Here is a 27,020-nt window from a genome sequence, read left to right on the forward strand (position 1 = left end):
ATGTTAGAAGAGATGTAGGGGATGGGAAAAAAAAAAAAAAAAACACAGATAAGACACAGCAAAAGAAAAGTCTGGGGAGGGGGGGAGACAACACTAGCAGAGGCAGTCATGCTTGAGTTGATAGTCATAAAACTGTAGGATAATGGTTGAGGAATCCCATGTCCAAATTCAGGCCGTTATCTCTTGTGTCAAATAGAATTATCATTCTTAGTTCAAAAGTTTTTCTTTCCTGAATGGATTTGAAATTTCCTTTAAGAACTAAAACATTGAGGTCTCCCATTGTGTGGCCTGGTTGTGTGAAATGATGTCCTACAGGTGTGCAGAGGTCATCTTCTTTATGTTCCTTGATGGTGTGTCTGTGCAAATTCATCCTTGTTTGCAACTTCTGTCCTGTTTTGCCAACATAAGTTGCAAACAAGGATAAATTTGCACAGACATACCATCAAGGAACATAAAGAAGATGACCTCTGCACACCTGTAGGACACCATTTCGCACAACCAGGCCACACAATGGGAGACCTCAATATTTTAGTTCTTAAAGGAAATTTCAAATCCATTCAGGAAAGAAAAACTTTTGAACTAAGAATGATAATTCTATTTGACACAAGAGATAACGGCCTGAATTTGGACATGGGATTCCTCACTCATTATCCAACAGTTTTATGACTATCAGCTCAAGCATGACTGCCTCTGCTAGTGTTGTCTCCCCCCCTCCCCAGACTTTTCTTTTGCTGTGTCTTATCTGTGTTTTTTTTTTTTGTTTTTTCCCATCCCCTACATCTCTTCTAACTTTCTGCCAAATCTTTGTTTCAGTACTGCTTAGACCTGAAGAAGGGGACACTCCCCGAAAGCTTGTCCTCAAAATTGTATATTAGTGCAAATAAAAAAAGTATCACGGACAGTACTCAATTGTTCCTGTCGCAAATGCACTAATACGGCTACAATCACCTCAAGCAAAATGTTTTTTTTTTAAATCTTCTGCCTTTTTTGCTTATACAATAAAATATATATATCAATAAAAAAAAAAAAAAACACCAGAGTGCGGCGTGTCAGATTGCCCGCCACACCTTCGCAGACCGATCACTCATTGTGTTCATTCAGGAAGGAAGGGGCTGGTAAATGTTACATACTTATCAGACCCTTCCCCCACTCTCCACCCTGAAGGATCGTATTGTGTGCTTCCAGTTGCCGGTGGGAAGCACAGGAGGGAAGCCGGCAGCACTGCGGGGGTGGGGGGCACACAGGGGGGCCTGGGCAGCAGGGGGAAACGTATGGTGCACAGGGAGGGGGGCAGTTACAGGAACTGATAAGAAGGTACCACCAGTCCTCCTGTAGGGGGCCCCAGGAAGCTGGGTGATCCAATTTGGGCAGGGAAGGTGATCATCGGAGGGGATGGGGCAATTACTGGAACCGATGTGTGAATTTCAGCCTTTGTTTCCTGTTCTTAGCTGACAGGAGTGGCTCCCGGTGTGGTCTCAGCTGACAGGAGTGGCCTCCGGTGTGGTCCCAGCTGACAGGAGTGGCACCCGGTGTGGTCTTCTGCTGCTGTAGCCCATCTGCTTCAAGGTTGGACGTGTTGTGCGTTCAGAGATGGTATTCTGCATACCTTGGGTGTAACAAGGGGTTATTGGAGTTCCTGTTGCCTTTCTATCATCTGGAACCAGTCTGCCCATTCTCCTCTGACCCCAACAAGGCATTTTCCTCCACACAACTGCCACTCACTGGATATTTTCTCCTTTTCGGACCATTCTCTGTAACACCCTAGAGATGGTTGTGCGGGAAAATCCCCATTCTGATGCTCAGCTTGAACTTCAGCAAGTCGTCTTCACCATGTATAGATGCCTAAATGCATTGAGTTGCTGCCATGGGATTGGCTGATTAGCCATTTGTGTTACCAAGCAATTAATCAGGTGGACCTAATAAAGTGGCCAGTGAGTGTAGATTGATGTTTTGTTGGCTTTATCCCAAATGTCATCCATAGCCAGAGAACGACTTATAGAGAAGGTCAATATTAATTGTGGACAGAAGCCCCTATTGTGTGAGACCTCTGATGTTTAACAAGATCTTTTTTATGCATATAACATTTCCCGCACTCTGGACAAGCATACTGCTTCTCCCCCATGTGAGATCTCTGATGTCTGGAAAGACTGAACTTCTCTGAAAAACATTTCCCGCACTCAGGGCAGGAATACAGCCTCTCCCCCGTGTGAGATGTTTGATGCTTAACCAGGTCTGATTTATTTGAACGTTTCCCGCACTCGGGGCAAGAATATGGCCTCTACCCCATGTGAGATCTCTGATGTATAACAAGTTTTGCTTTCTGTGTATAAGATTTCCCGCACTCGGGACAGGAATACAACTTCTCTCCCGTGTGAGATCTTTGATGTTTAACCAGGTCTGATGTGTTTGAAAAACCTTTCCCACACTCAGGGCAGGGAAATGGCCTGTCCCCTGTGTGAGATCTCTGATGTACAACAAGTACCGATTTGCGTGTATAACATTTTCCACACTCTGGACAGGAATACAGTTTCTCACCCATGTGTAAACTCTGATGTATGGAAAGAGTGGACTTTCGTGAAAAAAAATTCCCGCACTCAGGGCAGGAATACAGCTTCTCTCCCGTGTGAGATCTCTGATGTTTAACCAGGTCCGATTTGTTTGAAAAACGTTTCCCACACTCAGGGCAGGAATACGGCTTTTCTCCCGTGTGAGATCTCTGATGTTTAACCAGGTCCGATTTGTTTGAAAAACGTTTCCCACACTCAGGGCAGGAATACGGCTTTTCTCCCGTGTGAGATCTCTGATGTTTAACCAGGTCTGATTTGTTTGAAAAACGTTTCCCACACTCGGGGCAGGAATACGGCTTCTCTCCCGTGTGAGATCTCTGATGTTTAACCAGGTCTGATTTATTTGAAAAACATTTCCTGCACTCAGGGCAGGGAAATGGCCTGTCCCCTGTGTGAGATCTCTGATGTACAACAAGTATCGATTTGCGTGTATAACATTTTCCACACTCAGGGCAAGAATACGGCTTTTCCACTTTGTGAGACCTCTGATGCATGACAAGATAGGTTTTCTGTGAGAAACACTTCCCGCACTCAGTGCAGGAATACGGCCTCTCCCCCGTGTGAGATCTTTGATGTGTTACAAGTTCTGATTCCTGTGTATAACATTTCCCGCACTCAGAGCAACAATACGGCTTCTCGCCTGTGTGAGATCTCTGATGTTTGAAAAGACTAGTCTTCTCCGAAAAACATTTCCCGCACTCGGGGCAGGAATACGGCTTCTCACCCGTGTGAATCTTCAGATGGGTGTCCACATGGCTCTTCTGCGAAAAACATTTCCCGCACTCAGGGCAGGAATACGGCCTCTCGCCCGTGTGTAAACTCTGATGTCTGTAAAGATTGGAGTTCCGTGAAAACAATTTCCCGCACTCAGGGCAGGAATAACGCTTTCCACCCGTGTGAGATCTCTGATGTTCCGAAAGACTTAATTCAGACTGAAGTCTTTTCCCACACTCAGGACAGGGAAATGTCTTCTCCCCCTGAATCCCGGCCCCATCCCCCACAGTACGAGGTTGCTCAGAGTCAGAGGGATCCCATGGTCTCTCCACACTGGGAAGTCCACCATCCATGGTGGAGCTCATTGTCTTTTCTCTGGCACAATCTCCTGGGATGTCCTCATCTTCCATTTTACAACCTGGAGATAAAGTGAGACGATCCTTTGAGGGTTTCTCCATGGCGGGTCCTGGAAGATAAACATTTTTTTTAAAAAAAGACCAATAGATTTGATACTTGCTTACTTACTTATTTTTTTCCCCAAAAATTGTCGGTCTTTTTTTTTGTTTATAGCGAAAAAAATGAAACAACCGCAGAGGGGAACAAATACCACAGAAAGAAAGCTTTATTCGTGGTGAAAAAAAGGTCGTAAATTTCATTTAGGTGCAGCGTTGCATGACCGCACAATTGTCAGTTAACGCATCGTCGTATCGCAAAAAATGGCCTGGTCAGGAAGGAGGGGTAAATCTTCAGCAGGGGGAGGGATAAATCCTCGGCAGGGGGAGGGGTTAATATTTAGCTCTAAGGCCTGGTTTACACTTGCTTCAAAATGTACCATTGGACACGCATTTGTGCCAAACAAATCCCGTCACTAAATCCAATGGTTACCTAGAAGTCCTGTTCACACTGTTGCATTTACATTGCTTCAAAAATGATCCCCCAAGTATCTTCAGAGTCTGGTGCAGATGTCACATCTGGTGTGCAGTGTGGAGCAGCAGGAAGGTGAGTGGGGTCCTGACTGGAGCGGAGCAACTAGCAGATGGCACACGCAGACCAGAGGATCAGCAGAGCTGGAGGTTACTACAGAACGGGAGATCAGCAGAGCTGGGTGTTACAACTGAGTGAAGGGAACAGCAAAGATGGGGGTTACTAAGGAGCGAGGGCTCAGCCAGAGATGGGGGTTACTACTGAGCGGGGGATCAGCAGAGCTGGGCGTTACAAAGGAGCGAGGAAACAGCAGAGCTGGAGGTTACTAAGGAGCGAGGGATCAGCAGAGCTGGAGGTTACTACTGAGCGGGGGATCAGCAGAGCTGGGGGTTACTACTGAGCAGGCGATCAGCAGAGATGGAGGTTACTACTGAGAGCGGGATTAGCAGAGCTGGGGGTTAATACTGAGCGGGGGATCAGAAGACCTGGGAGTTACTACTGAGTGGGGGGATCAGCAGAGATGGGGGTACTACTTTGCATCTGCTGAACAAGGGTACTAATGAGCTGGGGATCTGCTGAGTGGGGGTTACTCATTAGCTGGGGATTTGGTAAGTGGGGGAAAGAGAACTGAGTGGGAGAGGATCAGCACAGTTGTGGGACGGCAGCAGGAAAAATGAACAGATGTCGCACGTGGTGAGCAGCAGGGGAGCAATACAGTGGGAGGTGAGCGGCAACTGGAGGGAGAGAGGACTGAGCGGCAAAGAATGAGCAAAGTTGAGGGACCGGAGCAGGAGAAACTAGCAGATATCACAGGTGGTGAGCATCATGGGAGAAATATAGCAGGAGATGAGTGGGGACTGAAGGGAGAGAGGACTGAGTGGCAGAGAATGAGCAGAGCTGAGGGGCCAAAGCCTGTGAAACCGGAGTATGTCACACATGATGCGCAGCACAGAAGAAATATAGTGGGAGGTGAGTGGGGATCGGATAAAGAGGAGGCTCAGCAGAACTGGGGGTAGCTACTGAGTGAGGGATCAGCAGAATTGGGGGTAGCTAACGAGTGGGGGAACAGCAGAGCTGGGGGTAGCTACTGAGTGAGGGATCAGCAGAGCTCGGAGTAGCTAATGAGTGGGGGATCAGCAGAGCTGGAGGTAGCTACCGAGTGGGGGATCAGCAGAGCTGGGGGTAGCTACCGAGTGGGGGATCAGGAGAGCTGGGGGTAGCTACTGAGTGGGGGATCAGCAGAGCTGGAGGTAGCTACCGAGTGGCGGAGCAGCAGAGCTGGGGGTAGCTAACGAGTGGGGGATCAGCAGAGCTGGAGGTAGCTACTGAGTGGGGGATCAGCAGAGCTGGGAGTAGCCAACAAGTAGGAGATCAGCAGAGCTGGGAGTAGCTACCGAGTGGGAGATCAGCAGAGCTGGGGGTAGCTACTGAGTGGGGGATCAGCAGAGCTGGAGGTAGCTACTGAGTGGGGGATCAGCAGAGCAGGGGGTAGCTACTGAGTGGGGGATCAGCAGAGCTGGGGGTAGCTGCAGAGACCGTTCCCCCCCAATGTGAATGATTGAGTAAATGGATAGGTCAACCGGGTGATGTCATTGACCAAATATGGTCATGTCCAAATATAGTCAATGATGTCACCCAGGAGACCCCGCCCCTTTACATGTACTGTATCAGCTGTTGTCTGCCGAAGCTCTCAGAAGTGAGCAGTCATCAAGGTGAGACTTCATTGGTGGCGCCATTGCCAAGGACCTGGACCTACATTGCCAGGTGTTATGACTGACAGTGGATGGGAGGACTATGTACCCCTTACGGCAGGGTGGGATCTGCGAGCCTTCCTATTGGTAAAGGGAACTTCCACATAAGCCCCCTGCCAGCAGACCCGCACAACCAGCAGGCTAGGATTGGGTTGTGGGGATCAACATCAAGGGTCTGGTATGGTTCTGGAGGGAAGCTTTTCCATCCCCTTTCCTGACAAGCTGGACTGCATGGTTAGTTTTTGTATGAATTTTTTGGGGGGACCCTAGACTTTTTTTTTTATGTTTTCATGGAAGCTTCCCGCCGTTAAATTCATAAAAGGCTCTAAGGGTCTGGTATAGAATTTGGGTGGGACTGCACCATGTTTTTGTGGCATGGATTCCACCTTAAAATTCATACCAGGCCTAAATTTTGTGAAAACCCCCCACACCGGGTTTGTGGTCCTCCATGAACATTTACAGCAGACCCTCATCTAGGACAAGGGTCCGTTATATGAAGGGAAGCCCCCTGGCTGCTTTGGAAACTTGCACCTTTTTTTCTTGTTTCACTTCACTCTTGTTTCACGGTGAATCGCTGCTCCTGCCAGACAGAATTTTGTTGTCTTGGTACATATCCCCCCGGGCAGTGCCCAGCCCCCCCCAAACCAAGAGTTTGATAAATTGTTTATTGGCCTAGAAAATGGCCTGAAGTAATTTCTAATATTCGGCTATTTACCTCCCAGGTGTGTTCAGCTCATGGACTTCGTGTTCCTGACCCACCTGTGCTGATCTCTGTAGGAGTGTCCTCCTCTATAAATGTCCCCGTTATTCCATCCTCCTCCATAGACTGCTGATCATCCCTCACATATGCCTCTTCTTCTTCTGATTTCACCTCAAATTCTATATCGATTGGATCTCCACTCTACATCAAGAGAAGGAGAGAAAATATCATCTGTAAGATAGAAGATTTATTATTGTGACATCACATAGAAAATCCGCACATCGTCTCCATGAGTCCATGTTCTAGATTCTCCGTCCCACCAACCTTGTAATAGTGAGGGATGGTGTGACCTTCCTGTGTGGAATCCCGGGAATCCAGAGGACGGGGACATCTCTCTGGTGGGTTCCCATGACTGGATCCATCTGTAGGAAACACACACACTGACTGAATCCATTGTTTCTATGTGTTTATCAGATGATGGGGGATCTAGGTGGATCCTCCGTACTGCTCTCTCCTTTCCAATAAAGTCTCCTCTTACCCGGTGATGTGAGGGGCGGCTGATTGTCCATCATGACGTCCTTGTAGAGGTCCTTGTGTCCTTCTAAATACTCCCACTCCTCCATGGAGAAATAGACAGTGACACCCTGACACCTTATAGGAACCTGACACACACAATGATACAGTCACCATCCAGACACATCCCTTGTCTGTTACTGGAGAATGTCCCAGAATTCCCGGCACCGCTCACCTCTCCTGTCAGCAGCTCCATCATCTTCTTGGTGACTTCTAGAATCTTCTCCATGTTGTGTCTCTCAGGGTTTAGGGAGTCACATGGAGGCACTGTGATGGTCATATGATCACCTGACTTCAGAAGAGGAAATCTCTGTATTGGGGAACCAATAGGAACATCATGTTAGACTCCCAGAATCCTCCTCACCTCTCCGGTCAGGTCTGTGTTTTATTAATAGAGATGAGAGTGATGTCATGTGACCTCCCAGAATCCTCCTCACCTCTCCGGTCAGCAGGTAGATGATCTCCCAGGTGAGATTTAGTATCCTCTCAGTCATGTGACTCGGGTCCTCCTCCATCCTCATTCATGCCGTCATCTACGAAGGTTTCCCTGTAGACAGATAACCAAGTAACGTTATGACATAATGATAGGATGTGGATATCAGGACAGAGGTGACAGGAGGGGGTGTAATACGATGCGCTGAATCCCAATGGAGGGACATTGGGAGGAAGAATTGTGAGGGGTACTCAGTGAGACTTCTCTCCCAGGTGCACCCCATCTTTGTGTTTGAGCTTTACCAATACACAAATCATATTTATGTGATATCTGCTGAGGTGAGAAGGTGACATTTCCAAAATGAAGGAAATGTTCTGCCCCTGAAGGGGTTAATCTGGTTCCCACACTATATATGTGTGTATCATCATCTGCTGGAGATAAAAGACATCACAGTGATTATGGAGGAAGAGAACAGACATGACGATGGAGAAAGAGGACAGACGTGACGGTGGAGGAAAAGGACAGACGTGACGGTGGAGGAAGAGGATGAATGTGACGGTGGAGGAAGAGGACGGACGTGACGGTGGAGGAAGAGGACAGACATGACGATGGAGGAAGAGGACAGACGTGACGATGGAGGAAGACGATGGACGGGACGGTGGAGGAAGACGACGGACGCAACGGTGGAGGAAGAGGACGGACGGGACGGTGGAGGAAAACGACGGACGGGACGGTGGAGGAAGACCACGGACGTGACGGTGGAGGGAGAGGACGGACGGGACGGTGGAGGAAGACGACGGACGCGACGGTGGAGGAAGAGACGGACAGGATGGTGGAGGAAGACGACGGACGGGACGGTGGAGGAAGACCACGGACGTGACGGTGGAGGGAGAGGACGGACGGGACGGTGGAGGAAGACGACGGACGCGACGGTGGAGGAAGACGACGGACGCCACGGTGGAGGAAGACGACGGACGCAACAGTGGAGAAAGACGACGGAGGTCATAGTGGAGGAAGAGGACGGGTGTGACGGTGAAGAGGAAGGGCATGACGGTGGAGAAAGAGGACATATGCGACGGTGGAGGAAGAGGGCGGACGTGACGGTGGAGGAAGAGGACGGACGTGACGGTGGAGGAAGAGGACAGATGTGACGGTGGAGGAAGAGGACGGACATGACGGGGGGTTACTGGGTGTAAATATAAAATCAGACCTTATTACCTCCTCTGCTACCACTTCCAGCAATGTCTCCTCTCTTCTTCCTCCAGACTCACCTCTCCCCTAGAACTTTATATTTTTACTTGACATCACTTCCTGTCTTCCATAGAGACTTCCTGTCTGGGTAGAAGTGCGATCCCCACCTTGTGGATCTCAGAGGAACTGCAGCCCTGAGAACCGTCTGGTAGTGTGACCCCGGCCTTGTGAGGTCACCTCCACTCCTACCAAGGGGGATAGAAATATATGACTGCCTAGTCCAGCCTTTCTCAGCCAGGGGTCCTCCAAAGGGTTCTAGAGGTTCCTTGAACAATTAACAATTTCGGTCTCTCAGTAAGTAGTGAAGCTCAGAGGCACTGCATCCCCGAGAACCATCTGATAGTGTGACCCCGGCCTTGTGCTGGGTCTATATGGACTGTTTGGCAACTTTGTTATTACAGGAAACTCATTACGGATTGATCATAATTGGCCTCTAATTTTTTTTGCAGCGCTGCTTAGGAGAAATATACTTGGGAAGCTACCTAGAATTAAACTTTCCCATGTGGCTTTCCAAGAACCTTTGATGCCCCCATTCATGCAAAGACTTGGGTTGTAGTGGAATTTATTGGTGAAAACTTATACTTTCTATAAAATACGAGATACTTAATGGGGTTCCAACCTGTACTGCGATGTGGCACATAAATACACTATTACAGCGCAGTTCCAATCACTCGATCAGTACATCCACTCTGATGCCTAAAGTGTTGTGTGAAGCAACGTTCCCCCAACCATCCCGTCATACGTGGCGCTGCTTTCCCTGAAACCAATAAGTGGCCCCCAAGGTAGCACCGAAAAACCTGGTGCCGCAATAACAGACGTGCAGCGCCCTTGTCCTGAACATCCTACAAGGCACGGCCACTAAATCAGAGCATGAGGTTTTTGTTTCACGGTTTAGGTAGGATATACTTCTCTCTTTGGGTGTCAGCTACCTTGAGTGGTCACGACTGGTGCCATCATTGGTGGCCTGTTGATCCCCCTCTCTTTTTTAGGATGGTAATACCCCTCTCGTGTTAATCCATCCATGTCTCATCCTCAACATCTTGAGTTGCCTTATTACTCGTGTGATGTGTTTGGTTTGTGGTGTATTATTTGTTTCCATATCCGGCTGTAAGTCCTTCTTCTCGTTCTTGGGGCTGCGACTCCAGTTTCGAGAAGTAGAGTCACCTCTATTTTTTGCATTTTGTGTATTTCATTAAAAATTAAAAAAAAAAAAACCCACAGAGCATGATCACCCATAATGCCAGATCTTTGTGCCTTTTGGTGAGTCTCTTTGAAGAAACATTCCTCCTGACCACCTTGCAAGTGGCTAGAGGTAGGCCTGGAGCAGTCTCCACAGTGTCCTTGGCTCAGATCAGCCTTTCTCAACCAGGGTGCCCAGGCACCCTGTAGTGCCTTCAGGCTTCTTCAGGGGTGCAAAATGCCAAAAAATGTTATACAAGCCAGCAGGTGGACCAATCCTGTCTTTTAGTAAACAGAGCCAAAGGTTTTCATTGTGAACTTTTGTGACCTTCTAGACGCCAGCATCCTAAAAACCAATGACATCATCAGTTGATAAGGAGGATGTGGGGTGCATGCACATCATCCTTGTTTGGCCCGCCCCTGCCCCTCTCCATCAACACTGGGGTCACGCTAGCAGAGTGAGGGAGAGAAAATGAGAGGGACACACTGGAATACTAGTCGGAACCAGGGTGCAAAGGTGTATTTGCTTTGGAAGAATGAATCACCTCTAACGTTGGGTGTACTGGATGTGCGTAGAATAGTTTTTTTACTTTTTTTAGTTTGGGGTGCCTTGAGACTATCCATAAATTTAAAGGGTGCCTTGACTGAAAAAAGGTTGAGAAACATTGTTGAAGATAGACCTTGATTTCCATAGTTGGGCTTGACTCCTTGTAGCCCCTGATACAACCTACACTGTTGTAGATAGACCTTGGTTTCCACAAGTTGGGCTTGACTCCTTGTAGCCCCTGATACAACTTACACTGTTGTAGATAGACCTTGGTTTCCACAAGTTGGGCTTGACTCCTTGTAGCCCCTGATACAACTTACACTGTTGTAGATAGACCTTGGTTTCCACAAGTTGGGCTTGACTCCTTCTAGCCCCTGATACAACTTACACTGTTGTAGATAGACCTTGTTTCCACAAGTTGGGCTTGACTCCTTGTAGCCCCTGATACAACTTACACTGTTGTAGATAGACCTTGGTTTCCACTAGTTGGGCTTGACTCCTTGTAGGCCCTGATACAACCTACACTGTTGTAGATAGACCTTGGTCTCTACAAGTTGGGCTTGACTCCTTGTAGCCCCTGATACAACTTACACTGTTGTAGATAGACCTTGGTTTCCACAAGTTGGGCTTGACTCCTTGTAGCCTGATACAACCTACACTGTTGTAGTTAGACCTTGGTTTCCACAAGTTGGGCTTGACTCCTTGTAGCCCCAGATACAACTTACACTGTTGTAGATACTTGGTTTCCACAAGTTGGGCTTGACTCCTTGTAGCCCCCGATACAACCTATACTGTTGTAGACAGACCTTGGTTTCCACAAGTTGGGCTTGACTCCTTGTAGCCCCTGATACAACTTACACTGTTGTAGATAGACCTTGTTTCCACAAGTTGGGCTTGACTCCTTGTAGCCCCTGATACAACTTACACTGTTGTAGACAGACCTTGGTTTCCACTAGTTGGGCTTGACTCCTTGTAGGCCCTGATACAACCTACACTGTTGTAGATAGACCTTGGTCTCTACAAGTTGGGCTTGACTCCTTGTAGCCCCTGATACAACTTACACTGTTGTAGATAGACCTTGGTTTCCACAAGTTGGGCTTGACTCCTTGTAGCCTGATACAACCTACACTGTTGTAGTTAGACCCTGGTTTCCACAAGTTGGGCTTGACTCCTTGTAGCCCCAGATACAACTTACACTGTTGTAGATACTTGGTTTCCACAAGTTGGGCTTGACTCCTTGTAGCCCCCGATACAACCTATACTGTTGTAGACAGACCTTGGTTTCCACAAGTTGGGCTTGACTCCTTGTAACCCCTACACCCTGATAAACTTAAAAGTGTCCAAGTAATACCAAGGAGTGTCCCATTTGTCCCTTCCAAAAGACCTCCAAGGAGGTAGGAGGAAAAAAATAGGACATGGAGTTTCCAACAGTCAATTGTTCATTCAACTGAAGTCCTTGCAGTTGCAGGCAAAGAACTCCCTAAGTAGCGATGTTTGGCACTCCCTTACCATAGTAGTGGAATGGATGATGTGGTCACTGTGACGAACCGTCCCTTTTTTCATAACATTTTGCCCTTTCTGTTCTGGTTTTCTCCCCTTTGAAAAGCTGTATATGTTTCACAGACATTCTACACTGTTTGTTTAGGGAAATGTGACCTTGTAGTCTTTCACTTCTAATAGTTCATACTAGAGTTCATACTGTATTGTTGGGTTGTAGGGTTTTGTTGTGGGTGGGGAAAACCTGGTGCCAGGCTGTCTGGTGGGGGTGGGGGTGAAGTTGTATATACTGAGCTGTGTTTAATAAAGAGTCAGTCATTTTCACCCTACATGAAGTTCCAACTTGTGGTTTGGGAGAGCAGAAAAGGGAGTGTTTTTTTAGCTATAATACCTGCCTTGGGAGAGTGCTGAAAGACTTGCTGGAAAAGGGGACCATTGGGTGAGACGCACTGCTCCACACGAGGAAGCCCAGGCGGAACGGTTCCGCCACAATTGGTTGGCAGTGGTGGGATCTTTCCTCATTGCAGAGAAAGTCCAAACCACCAACTGGGACCCCATCTTTTTCACGGAGACATCCCTGCTCAGCCAGATGGATATACGGAACCTCCGGAAGCCAGCCCTCCAAAGCCTGCTTGTCGCTTGGGGAGGTATCGCTGGCTCCAAGACCAGAGAGGAACTGTTGGATGAGATTATGGCCCTAGACCAAGCGGATGCGCACCCCGCTTCACCTGATGCACACTCCGCTACACTTAAAGCGAACACTGCTCCACCAGAAGTGAACTCTGCTTCACAGGACGAGTTGGAGGAACAGAGCAGCTCATCGGCCCCTGAAACGCCAGGCCCACTTAGCACTGTACGGAGTCCCCTATACCATTCGGATTTACGACAAGAGGTGGAATGGCGTTTGGATCTGTTTGGCAGCGCCCACGACTTCCGAACAGATTTCAAAGGCCCTGGGCGATGCCACCCAACTGCGGCTTAGTCACTCCCGGTCATCAACCAAGGACTCGGTCTGGAAGAGGATTACCTCCAGACTGCAACCGGACCAAAGAAAATTCCCTATGCTGTTTTTAAAACTTTCTCAGAGGCGGATGGGGACATTGACAGCTTTCTTCAGGACTTTGAACGGTTGTGCACCATCCATGGTGTGGCAGCCCAAGATCGGCTCCCCATTTTGAGCAGCAAGCTAACCGTTCGGGCTGCAGACGCATTCAGTACTGTACCCGACAGCTACTGCTTGGATTATGATTTTGTTAAGGAACACTTGCTGGCTCGCTACGCTCTCACCCCAGAGGCGTAAAGTTCCGGGCACTCAAGAAGAAACCCCAGAACACCTTCACTGAATGGGGAGATCAGTTACAACACGCTGCTCACAGCTGGGTCCGAGGGTGTCAGATCACCAAGCTAGAGGAACTGTTACAACTGCTGTTACTGGAGCAGTTTTACAATGGACTTCCAGGGGATGTTAGACATTGGGTCCGGGACAAACACCTCCTAACCTTAGCTGATGCTAGTCGCTGGGCAGATGAGTACCTGGACAACAGGAGGCTAACCGAGCCCGTCATTCCCCCTGCACTTCGTCCACAACCAGTGGTGCCCACTCCGGTCACCCGAGAATGCCTCAAACCACCCACACCTTCTAACCCAAAGTGGTCTGGCCCACGCTGTTATGGCTGCAACCAAACAGGGCACATCTGCATTCATTGCCCCCAGAATCCACCAAGGTCCCAGAGCAGCCAACCCCCTCGGGGCACTTCCAACCGACCTACCACTCCCTATGGTCGAGCCTCTGCCTACTCCCTACAGGACCACCCGAGTGACACCGCCTCTTCATGGAGGAATTTTACCACCGAGGATGAGGACATCGGGGTCTTTCATGAGGCTAACCCTCTCCAGGCTGCCACCCCGGACAATCGCCGACATCACCAACAGGTTGTCCATGTTAACGGCCGTAAGGTTCAAGGATTACGGGACACTGGGGCCACACTTACCCTAATGCAACCCCAACTGGTACCAGACTGGGCCAAGACCAGGCGGTCTGTGGCCGTATGGGTAGCGGGAGGCCATGTCTACCAGATTCCTACCGCAAGGCTTCATCTGGATTGGGGGGCCGGGGCCAGGGACGTTGAAATTGGAGTAATGCAGAACTTGCCAGCTGAGGTTCTCCTTGGAAATGATCTGGGAGTCCTGGTCTCCACTTTTGGCACCAAGACCCCTGCTGAAGCTCATCCAGTCACCACTCCCCACCAAGCTAGAGAGCATGCTGCCGCTCCACCTGCCGAGGTACCGGTAAGAGTCGAGTACCCACCCCCTGCTGAGCTTGTCCCTGTCCTGACCTGGGATTCCCCCATTGATTTCGCTAAAGAAACAGCCAGTGACCGAACCTTAGACCCCTATAGACGGAGGGCTGGAAGTGATCCTGGGGGATTGGGAGATGCGAGGTATGAGTGGGACCAGGACACCTCACCGGCAGATGGTAGTACCAAGAAAGTATCGGTGTGACCTCCTCCAGATTGCGCATGATATTCCCCTTGCTGGGCATTTGGGCAAGCGACGGACCCTGTATCGCTTAACCCAGAGTTTCTTCTGGACAGGAGTATCGGGGGATGTTCGGGACTACTGTCGGTCTTGTGAGGTCTGCCAGAAGGTAGGGAAGCAGGGAGACAGGCCCAGGGCCACTCTGAGGCCCCTATCCATAGTCGGGGAACCTTTCAGTCGTATCACCGTGGACCTAGTGGTACCCCTGAAACGGCCTAGTCCCACAGGCAAGAAGGATATCTTGACCATTGTCGATTATGCCACCCGGTACACGGAGGCCGTAGCGCTGAGGGATGTGCAGGCAGAAACAGTAATTTTCTTACCACTATCGATCTCTGCAAGGGGTACTGGCAGATTCCGCTGGATGCGGACGTGGTACCAAAGTCGGCATTCATCACCCCGTTCGGCTTGTACCAGTCCAGGGTCATGCCATTAGGGATGAAGAACGTCCCGGCTACCTTTCAGAGAATGGTAGATAAGCTGCTGGATGGACTGCAGGACTTCTCCTGCGCCTATCTGGAAAATATAGCTATCTACAATGATAGTTGGGAGGATCACCTCCGACACCTCCGGGAAGTGCTTGATCGCATTGGGCAAGCAGGGCTGACCATCTGACCGGACAAATGCCATGTTGGGGTGTCCGAGGTCCAATATCTAGGACGTCGGGTAGGATGTGGGAAGCAACAACCGGCAAAGGTGGAAGCGGTAGCAAATTGGCCCACTCCCCAAACCAAGACCCAGGTCCTTGCCTTCCTAGGCACTGCGGGGTACTACCGTAAATTCATCCCCAACTACAGCGCCATTGCTAAACCCCTAACGGATCTGACCCAGAAGAATCTGCCCCGACAGGTTGTGTGGTCCCCAGAGTGTGACACGGCTTTCCAAAAGCTCAAACATGATCTGATCCATGCTCCTGTTTTGGCTGCTCCTGACCCTTCCAAACGGTTTTGTGTTCACACCGATGCCTCCACCTTTGGATTGGGCGCTGTTCTGAGCCAAATCAGGGACGACGGGAACGACCAACCAGTGGCCTACCTAAGTAGAACGTTGTTACCCCGGGAAGTGGCCTACGCTGCTGTGGAGTGTCTTGCCTTGGTATGGGCCCTCAATAAATTGCAGCCCTACCTGTACAGGTGCTCCTTCACCGTCCTCACCGAACACAACCCCCTGGTATGGCTAAACCGGGTCTCCGGGGACAATGGTCGTCTGCTGCGGTGGAGCTTGGCCCTCCAACCCTATAACTTTACAATCCAGTACCGACCCGGGAAGCAAAACGCCAACGCGGATGGGTTGTCCCGGCAAGCCAAGTTGGGACCCTCTGAACCGAGCAGACCCGTTTGAAGGTCTCGCCGGGTCTGGCGGGTGTTACGGGCCTTGTGACGAACCGTCCCTTTTTTTTCTTAACATTTTGCCCTTTCTGTTCTGGTTTTATCCTCTTTGTAAAGCAGTATATGTTTCACAGACATTCTACACTGTTTGTTTAGAGAAATGTGACCTTGTAGTCTTTCACTTCTAATACAGTTCATACTGTATTGTTGGGTTGTAGGGTTTTGTTGTGGGTGGGGAAAACTTGGTGCCAGGCTGTCTGGTGGGGTAGAAGTTGTATATACTGAGCTGTGTTTAATAAAGAGGCATTCATTTTCACCCTACACGAAGTTCTGACTCGTGGTTTGGGAGAGCAGGGAAGGGAGTGTTTTTTTTAGCTATAATACCTGTCTTGGGAGAGTGCTGGAAGACTTGCTGGTAAAGGGGACCATTGGGTGAGACGCACTGCTCCGCACGAGGAAGCCCAGGCGGAATGGTTCCGCCACAGTCACCTCCTCACTGTCCTCATCAGATGTACCCAACAGCAAGCAGTCCAACTCTACTGCATAGGAGCAGTCAGGTTGATGGTGGTGAGGCTCCATACCCCAGTACAGATGAGATGGAGAATTACCCCGGCTTGTCCCACCTACGATACATGAATGCAAACAACCCCAGCAGAACAGAAATGGTTTCTGATCTCCAGGATGTGGTGGTGGAAGATTAACCATGTAAAAGGGGGAGGGTACAGCAGATCATCCTTGTATGGCGTCAAGACAGACTAGTCATTGTGCAAGCAAATACGTGGAGGAGGAACTTCAACAGTCTGCTGAGAGCCTCTTGACTGTGGCAGCAATCCCAGCTCTTGCTGCCCAAGTTGACCTGACATTTTATTCTGGAGCCCTGAGGACAGAGGAAAACCTCCAGTATCCAAGCAAGCAGAACTCATGGTCCACTGAATCTTCCTAGAGCTTTCTAACTGAAAGGCCACACAGAGGTATGGACAGAGAGCTGGAGAAAGAGTCTGCAGGAGCCTGAAATTGCACCCGTGATCCACTGAACCTTTTTTTTTGCTCACATAAAATTGTGTAGAACGTGCTCATGATTTATTTTTATAACCATGTCAACCTCAGGGGTGGACTGACAACTCATGGGGCCCCCGGGCAATTGGGGATCATGGGGCCCGTGTCCTTGCCCACACTCAAAACACACACAAAAAAAGCCTATAAAAAGGTACCAGGGGCATTTTATGGGGCCCCCTACTGACCCCGGGCCCTCAGGCAGTGCCCGAGTGCTCGAATAGTCAGTCCGCCCCTGGTCAACCTAATAAAGGAGATAAATGGCAGCAACTGTCATCCAATATGTGACCACAGTGGTGTCACCAACCTGCAGTTATCAGTTCTCTCAGCCTCACCCTGCACAGAGATTTCCCAGCTTGTAGGACCAGAATTCTAAGTTCCAGCAGAATGAGAGTGGTCGAAAGAGTTTGGGTAACTCACCAAACACCAAAAGCTGCCACCATGTGTTTTGGTGGAAATGCACACCGTTCCTAGTAAGTACTGTAACTAGTCTGAGCATTAAAAGAAAACGTCTGTAATACCCGCTGTCACGAAGACAGGGATGTGTCAGAGAACTATACTATGGTAGTTCTCTTCAAAAGAGACAGGAATTCTTTCGGTTCTGGTTTAGATGCGTCAGAGATAAGCTTCACCATTTTAAAATATTGTTTAATAAAAGAAAAGGAAATGGAGCATATTTACAGAAAAAAGATATTACAACAGAAAAGAGACAATAATACAACAGCAAAAAAACAAATTGGGATCAAGGAGAAAGTCCATAACAAAGTCCTAGGTTTTGGAAAGGTTCCGTCAATGGAACATAAAACTGATCTGGGATTGGATCTCAGGAAATAAGTCTCGACAGATGATTTTTTTTTTTTTCATCAAATGAAGACTTTTCAAGCTGGAGTAACATCTTTAAGATGACCTTCTACAGCAGTGGTCTCCAAACTGCGGCCCTTTACTTGCTTTTATCTGGGCCTAGGGGTATTATTCTCCCCACTGTTGGCAACAGTGGGGCATAGTTCCTACCACTGACACTGAAAATGGGGCACTAGTCTTCTCCAGACACCAATAATGGGGCAGCATGCCTCCTATAGATACCAGTGATGTGGCACTGTTCATCCCACTGACACCAACAATGAGGCACTATTCCTCCCATTGATACCAACGATGGGGCACTCTGCTTCCCACTGACACCAATGATAGGGCACTCTGCTTCCCACTGACACCAATGATGGGGAACTATTCCTCCCACTGACACCAATGATGGGGAACTATTCCTCCCACCGACACCAATGATGGGGCACTATTCCTCCCACCGATACCAATGATGGGGCACTATTCCTCCCACTGATACCAATGATCGAGCGCTATTCCTCCCACTGACACCAATGATGGGGCACTATTCTTCCCACTGATACCAATGATGGGGCACTATTCTTCCCACTGATACCAATGATGGGGCACTATTCTTCCCACTGACACCAATGATGGGGCACTATTCTTACCACTGACACCAATGATGGGGCACTATTCTTACCACTGATACCAATGATGGGGCACTATTCCTTCCATTGACACCAATGATGGGGCACTATTCCTCCCACTGATACCATTGCTGGGGCACTATTCCTCCCACTGACACCAATGATGGGGCACTATTCCTCCCACTCATACCAACGATGGGGCACTATTCCTCCCACTGATACCAATGATGGGGCACTATTCCTCCCACTGACACCAAAGATGGAGCACTATTCCTCCCACTGACACCAATGATGGGGCACTATTCCTCCCACTCATAACAACGATGGGACACTATTCCTCCCACTGATACCAATGATGGGGCACTATTCCTCCCACTGACACCAAAGATGGAGCACTATTCCTCCCACTGACACCAATGATGGGGCACTATTCCTCCCACTCATAACAACGATGGGACACTATTCCTCCCACTGATACCAATGATGGGGGCACTATTTCTCCACTGATACCAATGATGGGGCACTATGTTTCCCACTGACACCAACGATGGGGCACTATTTCTCCCACTGACACCAACGATGGGGCACTATTTCTCCCACTGACACCAACGATGGGGCACTATTTCTCCCACTGACGTCAACGATGGGGCACTCTTATTCCTACTGACACCAACAATGAGGCACTTTTATTCCTACTGACACTGGAGGGGCCCTATTCCTTCCAACAACACCAACAATGGGGCACGCTTCTTCCTACTGACACCAACAATGGAGTACTATTCCTTCCACCAGCACCAGCAATGGGGCACTCTTCTTCCTAGTGACACCAACAATGGGGCTCTATTCCTTCACTAAAACCGATGTTGGGGCATTGCTTACTCCCACTGGCACCAGGGCATTTTCTACCCCCTACTGGTCAGAGTCCGGCACTCCTAAAGCCTGCCCTTGTACAGTTACTGCCATCCAGGGCTCCTGCGGGGAGATTTATCTTTACTTTCTGTGGGCAAACCTGCATCAGCATTCTGTTTCATTTGTAGTATATCTATACGGACCTCTCCCGTGGTGGTTCACCAACATTTTCTTCTTCTCCTCTACCAACTTTTTTAGTTCACAATTCGGCTTCTGGATGGATACCAAATGAAAGGACCAACAATTTATTGCTTGGACTCGTTTTAAGGAAGGTCCTTGGCGGATGCCCCTGTATTTCGCCTGCCTTGCCTACGTTGGCTGACCGAACTTGTGTTCTCCAATGTCTATTGCACCTACAGATACATGAGTAGGGTTTCTTCATGATGCGGATGCCACCATGCCTGACCAAGGAAACTAAGTGCTTGTGAAAGCTGACACCACCAAATGCACTCAGCCAATGACAGGTGAGGACGCCATTTTTATTCTTCTCCTGCCATCAATGGCCAACCCGGTCCCACACTTCATCCACATCTTTGGGGACCTCTGACCTCCTTATGAACAGTTTCTTCCATAATGAAGATCAGCCATGGAGTATATATGAGGTGTATATCAGGGTGTGCTTCTTCCCCACATGACAGCTGGGATGTCCAGCAACATTCATCTAGAAGACATTTCCCTCACTCAAGGCACTAATACACCTCCAAGGTTTGTGGGACCCCTGATTTACAGGAAGACAAGACTTCAGTGAGGAACATTTCCCTCAAGTCAGGACAGAAACGTGGCTCCTCCCTTGTGTGGAACCCCTGATGTATAGGAAGACAGGACTTCAGTGAGGAACATTTCCCTCACTCAGGACAGGAACGTGGCTTCTCCCATGTGTGGGACCTCTGATGTACAGGAAGACTGGACTTCAGTGAGGAACATTTCCCTCAGTCAGGACAGGAACGTGGCTTCTCCCTTGATGTACAGGAAGACAGGACTTCAGTGAGAAACATTTCCCTCACTCAGGACAGGAAAATTTGTTCTCTTCCGTGTGAGATTCTCTGATATCTGCAAAGATTGGACTTCTATGAAAAACCTTTCCCGCACTCATAAGTGCTTATACATCTCGAGGGTTGTGTGAATTCTCTTAAGATTGGTAAGACAAGACTACTGTGGAAAAAAACATTTCCCGCACTCAGGGAAAGGTTAAAGCTTCTTCCGCATGTGGTATAACTGATGTTCGGTGAGGTTGGACTTGTTTGCAAAACATTTTCCGCATTCAGGGCAGGAAAACGGCTTCTCCCCCGTGTGCATTCTCTGATGTCTGAACAGGTTGGACTTCTGCGAGAAACTTTTCCCGCACTCAGTACAGGAATACGGCTTCTCCCCCGTGTGCAGTCTCTGATGTCTGTAAAGATTGGACTTTCCCGAAAAACATTTCCCGCACTCAGGACAGGGATGCGACTTCTCACCCATGTGCAGTTTCTGATGTCTGGTAATATTGGTTTTATCTGAAAAACATTTTCCACACTCAGAGCAGACGTACGGCTTCTCACCCGTGTGACATCTTTGATGTAGAACAAGCTTTGATTTGCGTGTAAAACCTTTCCCGCACTCAGTACAGCAGTACGGCTTCTCACCTGTGTGTAACCTCTTATGTTGGTAAAGATTGGTCTTCTGTGAAAAACATTTCCCGCACTCAGGACAGGTATATTTCTTCTTGCCTGGATGATATATTTGATGTCCAATATGTTGACAGCATTTACAGGACCCACGGCAGGACCATGGCTTTTCCTCCGTATTATGTATTTTAGGCACATTAGGATTGGAATTATGGAAATGCTGTCCACTCTCAGTGCAGGAGAAGTTCTTCTCTGTGGGAAGGCCGGCCCGGTCCCGCACAGTCTGAGGGTCCTCAGGATATGAGGAATCCGATGGTCCATCTACACTGGGTGGTGCCGGATGTACATTGGAGGGAGCCGGGTTTTCTCCTGGACTATACTGTGTGATGTCTTCATCTTCTACTTTCCAGTCTGGAGACAAAGTGAGACAATCCTCGGAGGTTTTCCTCATCTCCCGGCCATGGACTAAAATACAAAGACAAAGAGGATTACTAGACAGGAGCTGACTGGTTCCCCCAAACCAGGACTCCGCCCACATCAGGCAGCTTGGTCTCTGAGGACCTTACAATTCCACCCTCAAGGGAACTAGGAAATGTCTCCTCTGATCTCCTACCAGATCATTTCTTTATTCATGGACTAAGTCAGAGAGTGAGGAAACAACCAGAACTGTCTTTTATAGGAGGGACAGTGATAAGGGGATTATAGGATGAGGGTCCCCACCCCCTCTATCACTCATCGCCATTTTCCCAACACAAGAAGTACTGCACTTCCTGATTTAGTCCATGATTTATTCATGAAGAACAGCGGAGCTGAGCCTTTCCAGAGGTCAGATTATCCAAGAGGAATTCAGGAATACAGGACGGGGAATACAGCTCAGGAAAGTGATATCACAACGCCCCCGCTCTACTCTGGACCAATCGGTGAGCAGTAATGGTGGAGGAATGGATTTAGTGTTCATAACCCACCTGTGCTGATCTCTGTAGGAGTGTCCTCCTCTAGGAATGTCCTCCTCATTCCAGCCTCCTCCATATATTGCTGATCATCCCTCACATACGTCTCTTCTTCTTCTTCTGCTTTAATCTCAACTTTTATATCTAAAAGATCTTCACCCTAAACCAAGAGAAGTATCAACAATAACATCTGTAAAAGATAAGTTCTTATGATGTGTCCACACATCATCTCCATGAGTCACTTACATGTTCTAGATCATCCATCCCATCAACCTGATGATGGTGAGGGATGGTGTGATCTTTCTGTGTGGAATCCCGGGAATACAGAGGACGGGGACATCTCTCTGGTGAGTTTCTGTAGCTGGATGCCTCCACCATGGTGTCCTGGTACAGATCTTTCTGTTCTTTTCGAAACTCTGACTCCTCCATCACCCCATCCTCATCCTCCTCTTCTTTTATCTCTTCTTTAACCTCAACTGTAGAAGCTCTCAGGTTTCCACTCTGAATATATAATAAAAATGACATCAATGGTAACAATGCAGATAATGTACAGATCCTAATGATACTATCAGTGATTGTTCCTCATCTACCTGATGATGGTGAGGGATGGTGTGACCTTCCTGTGTGGAATCCCGGGAATACAGAGGAAGGGGACATCTCTCTGGTGGGTTCCCATGACTGGATCCATCTACCTGATGATGGGGAGGGATGGTGTGACCTTCCTGTATGGAATCCCGGGAATACAGAGGACGGGGACATCTCTCTGGTGGGTTCCCATGACTGGATCCATCTACCTGATGATGGTGAGGGATGGTGTGACCTTCCTGTGTGGAATCCCGGGAATACAGAGTAAGGGGACATCTCTCTGGTGGGTTCCCATTACTGGATCCATCTGTAGGAAACACACACACTGACTGAATCCATTGTTTCTATGTGTTTATCAGATGATGGGGGATCTAGGTGGATCCTCCGTACTGCTCTCTCCTTTCCAATAAAGTCTCCTCTTACCCGGTGATGTGAGGGGCTGTTGATTGTCCATCATGACGTCCTTGTAGAGATCCTTGTGTCCTTTATGGTGGTCCTCCATCATGACGTCCTTGTAGAGGTCCTTGTGTCCTTCTGAATACTCCCACTCCTATATAGAGAAGTAGACATGTATGCATAGAACAATGACCATCCAGACACATCCCTTGTCTGTTACTGGAGAATGTCCCAGAATTCCCGGCACCGCTCACCTCTCCTGTCAGCAGCTCCATCATCTTCTTGGTGACTTCTAGAATCTTCTCCATGTTGTGTCTCTCAGGGTTTAGGGAGTCACATGGAGGCACTGTGATGGTCATATGATCACCTGACTTCAGAAGAGGAAATCTCTGTATTGGGGAACCAATAGGAACATCATGTTAGACTCCCAGGATCCTCCTCACCTCTCCAGTCAGGTCTGTGTTTTATTAATAGAGATGAGAGTGATGTCATGTGACCTCCCAGAATCCTCCTCACCTCTCCAGTCAGGTCTGTGTTTTATTAATAGAGATGAGATTGATGTCATGTGACCTCCCAGAAGCCTCCTCATCTCTCCGGTCAAGTCTGTGTGATGTCATGTGACCTCCCAGAATCCTCCTCACCTCTCCAGTCAGGTCTGTGTTTTATTAATAGAGATGAGATTGATGTCATGTGACCTCCCAGAATCCTCCTCGCCTCTGCGGTCAGGTCTGTGTTTTATTAATAGAGATGAGAGTGATGTCATGTGACCTCCCAGAATCCTCCTCACCTCTCCGGTCAGGTCTGTGTTTTATTAATAGAGATGAGAGTGATGTCATGTGACCTCCCAGAATCCTCCTCACCTCTCCGGTCAGGTCTGTGTTTTATTAATAGAGATGAGAGTGATGTCATGTGACCTCCCAGAATCCTCCTCACCTCTCCGGTCAGCAGGTAGATGATCTCCAGGGTGAGATTTAGTATCCTCTCAGTCATGTGACTCTGGTCCTCCTCCATCCTCATTGGTCTATACAGGTCTCCTTGTAGACGGATATCTTTGATTAATGACAGTAAGAATGATTTGGGTGGTATAGGTCGCACAATAATAGGATGTGAGAGTGGCGTAATAGGAGGGCTTGGGTACATTTAATTGGGAACCCCATGTGTAAAAATCTTAAAAAAAGCATGGAGTCTCCCCAAAATCCTTGCTGGCTGGGACAGAGAGTCCCCCCCCACCCAAAAAAAACAAACAGGGCCATATGCCCTAAAAATGGGTGGTGACCCCGCTCAGTGGTACAAGGCCTGGTTTCCAGTGATGAAGACGAGGGCCTCTTCCCCACAACCCTGGCCACATGGTTGTGGGGGTCTGTGGGAGGGGGGCTTATCCATATCTAAACAAGAGGTGGCCCCCATTGGAATAACTAACTCTGACCGCTCACTCAGCATAAATGGCCTAATGGAAGAAGACGTGGTCTCCCAGGTGACATCACTGACCAAATATCGACAGCTTCTGATAAGCCCCCCCACTCACAGACCCCACAACCACCAGTCCAGTCTTGTGAGGAGGACACTCATGTCTTCATCAACATGTACACAAAGAACTTTGTCCTCAGGCTTCATCAGTACACAGAAATCATTAATGTGATATTCAATAAGGTGAGAAGGTGATTGGTGGGAAAGGTAACATCTCCACAAGGAGGAGAATGTTCTGGCCCCAGAAGTGGGGGAATGTTCTGCCCCTGAAGGGGTTAATCTGGGTTCGCACACTATATATGTGTGTATCATCATCTGCTGGAGATAAAAGACGTCACAGTGACTATGGAGGAAGAGGACAGACATGACGGTGGAGGAAGAGGACGGGCGCGACGGTGGAGGAAGAGGACGGGCGCGACGTGGAAGGAAGAGGATGGGCGCGACGATGGAGGAAGAGGACGGGCGCGACGATGGAGGAAGAGGACGGGCGCGACGATGGAGGAAGAGGACGGGCGCGACGATGGAGGAAGAGGACGGGCGCGACGATGGGGGAAGAGGACGGGTGTGACGGGGGAGAAAGAGGACGGGCGCGACGATGGAGGAAGAGGTCGGGCGTGACGGGGGAGGAAGAGGACGGGCGTGACGGGGGAGGAAGAGGACGGGCGTGACGGGGGAGGAAGAGGACGGGCGTGACGATGGAGGAAGAGGACGGGCACGACGGGGGAGGAAGAGGACAGGCGCGACGGTGGAGGAAGAGGACGGGCGCGACGGTGGAGGAAGAGCACGGGCGCGACGGTGGAGGAAGAGCACGGACGTGACAGGGGGGGGTTACTGGGTGTAAATATAAAATCAGATCTTATTACCTCCTCTGCTGTCACTTCCAGCAATTTCTCTATTTCCTGATTGACTCGCCTCTCACCCGAAACTTCCTGTCTGTAGCTGACATCACATCCTGTCTTCCATAGAGATTTCCTGTCTGGGTGGAAGTGAGATCATCACCTTGTGGAGTTCGGAGGAACTGCAGACCCGAGAAATATCTCATCATTTAACCTCCCTGGCGGTATGATTATTTCAGATTTTTGGTGCTGAAAGCGGTACCATTATTTTGCATGGAAATATGTAGTTTTTTTATTGTAGGCTGTAATTTTTAGGAATAACTCACTGAAATCTGTACAAACAAGAGTCCAGTAAACATCCCGGGTATGATAAAATTTGAAACACGAAATCATAAATTATAATTTAATAAATAATCATAAAAAATAATAATATAATATTAATACATTTAATTTAATAATATAATCAAACCAAAAACACTGAAATTTGAAATAGAGCGCTATGTTCGCACATCGCTGAGCAAAGTCGCAAAATCGTTTTCAGTGTCTGATGACGAATTTCCCCCACGAATCATTATCACTCAATTCTGCAAGTGGTTCTGATTTACTATCGCTGTTCTCTAGCTGGTCTGAAACCGCATCTGACCTAAAGGGACGCTTTTTGGACGCCATGGACTTTTCTCAGTTTCCAGGCAGAAAGAACAGACAAAATGTAGGCAGGGCACAGGACAAAGCACTAGGGACAAAATGTATGTGAAATGGGTTGAAACAGCAATGTTTTACTATGTAAAATTTTCAAATTTCCCACCGGCGGCGGCGCCCGTATGTCCCGACATCACAGGAACCGGAACACAGAATCCGGATGCCGGCATCGGCCGGAGGAGATGGCCGGGGACGCTGCAGGGGACACATCGCGGGAGCGCAGGACAAGGTAAGCTCTGCAGGGAATCCCTATGCAACGCCGCATGGTAAGCCCGAGTGTAGCTCGGGGTTACCGCTTTTGGTACTGACATTTTACCCAGAGCTACACTCGGGAATACCGCTAGGGAGGTTAAATCAGTGGTCTCCAAACTGTGGCCCTAGGGCCAGATGCGGCCCTTGGGGCAATATTCCTCCCACTGACACCAACAATGGGGCACTATTCCTTCCACCGACACCAACAATGGGGCACTATTCCTTCCACTGACACCAAGGATGCAGTAGTGTTCCCCTTACTATTTGTACCATTGTTTACGCTCACCGATGCCGGGACATTTTCTACGCCCATTGACCATGATCCGGTCCCCCAACAGCCTTACGGATAGTAAACTGGCCCTTTGTTTAAAAAGTTTGGAGACCCCTGATTTGAATCAACGGGAGACGAATCTGTCAAATTACAAATGTCCATTTTCTAGGCTAATAGGCAAATAGGCACTGCTATGTATTGTTGGAGACCTTTGGAGTAGGGTGGTCACCTCACCCCATTAAAACCGAACACATATTATTGACACAGGTTCTGGGGCTGATGAAGGTGGTCATTAAACTCAGCTAGTGCCTTATTTTCAATAAATTAGCCTCAGAACCCGTGTCAGTAATATGTGTTCAGTTTTAAAGGGGTGAGGTGGCCACCCTACTTTGGAGGGGTCCATGCTGATGAGGGGAAGGGGTGTCTTCCCAGCGACCCTGGCCTGGTGGTTGTGAAGGTCTGTCTGCGAGGGGCTTATCGGAGTCTGGAAGCCGCCTTTTGCAATATCTGTGTTTGGTCAGAACCAC

General features: G+C 48.8%; 1 protein-coding gene across 1 annotated transcript; it reads right to left on the bottom strand.

Moving 5' to 3' along the window:
• Positions 1-919: 919 nt before the first annotated feature.
• Positions 920-25,459, bottom strand: LOC149443172 (uncharacterized). The gene is made up of 8 exons (XM_089655832.1): positions 25,299-25,459; positions 23,902-24,017; positions 23,223-23,357; positions 22,996-23,122; positions 22,578-22,879; positions 22,234-22,488; positions 22,003-22,147; positions 920-3,747 (listed from the first exon to the last, which is right to left on the bottom strand). Exons 2-8 carry the CDS (start codon positions 23,983-23,985, stop codon positions 2,279-2,281), a joined length of 2,517 nt encoding a protein of 838 aa, XP_089511958.1. The 5' UTR covers positions 23,986-24,017; positions 25,299-25,459; the 3' UTR covers positions 920-2,278.
• Positions 25,460-27,020: the final 1,561 nt, after the last annotated feature.

This window comes from Staurois parvus, unplaced genomic scaffold (genome assembly GCF_062004578.1).
Source record: "Staurois parvus isolate SC_StPar_1 unplaced genomic scaffold, SC_StPar_1.0 ptg000874l, whole genome shotgun sequence".
Lineage (NCBI taxonomy): Eukaryota > Metazoa > Chordata > Amphibia > Anura > Ranidae > Staurois > Staurois parvus.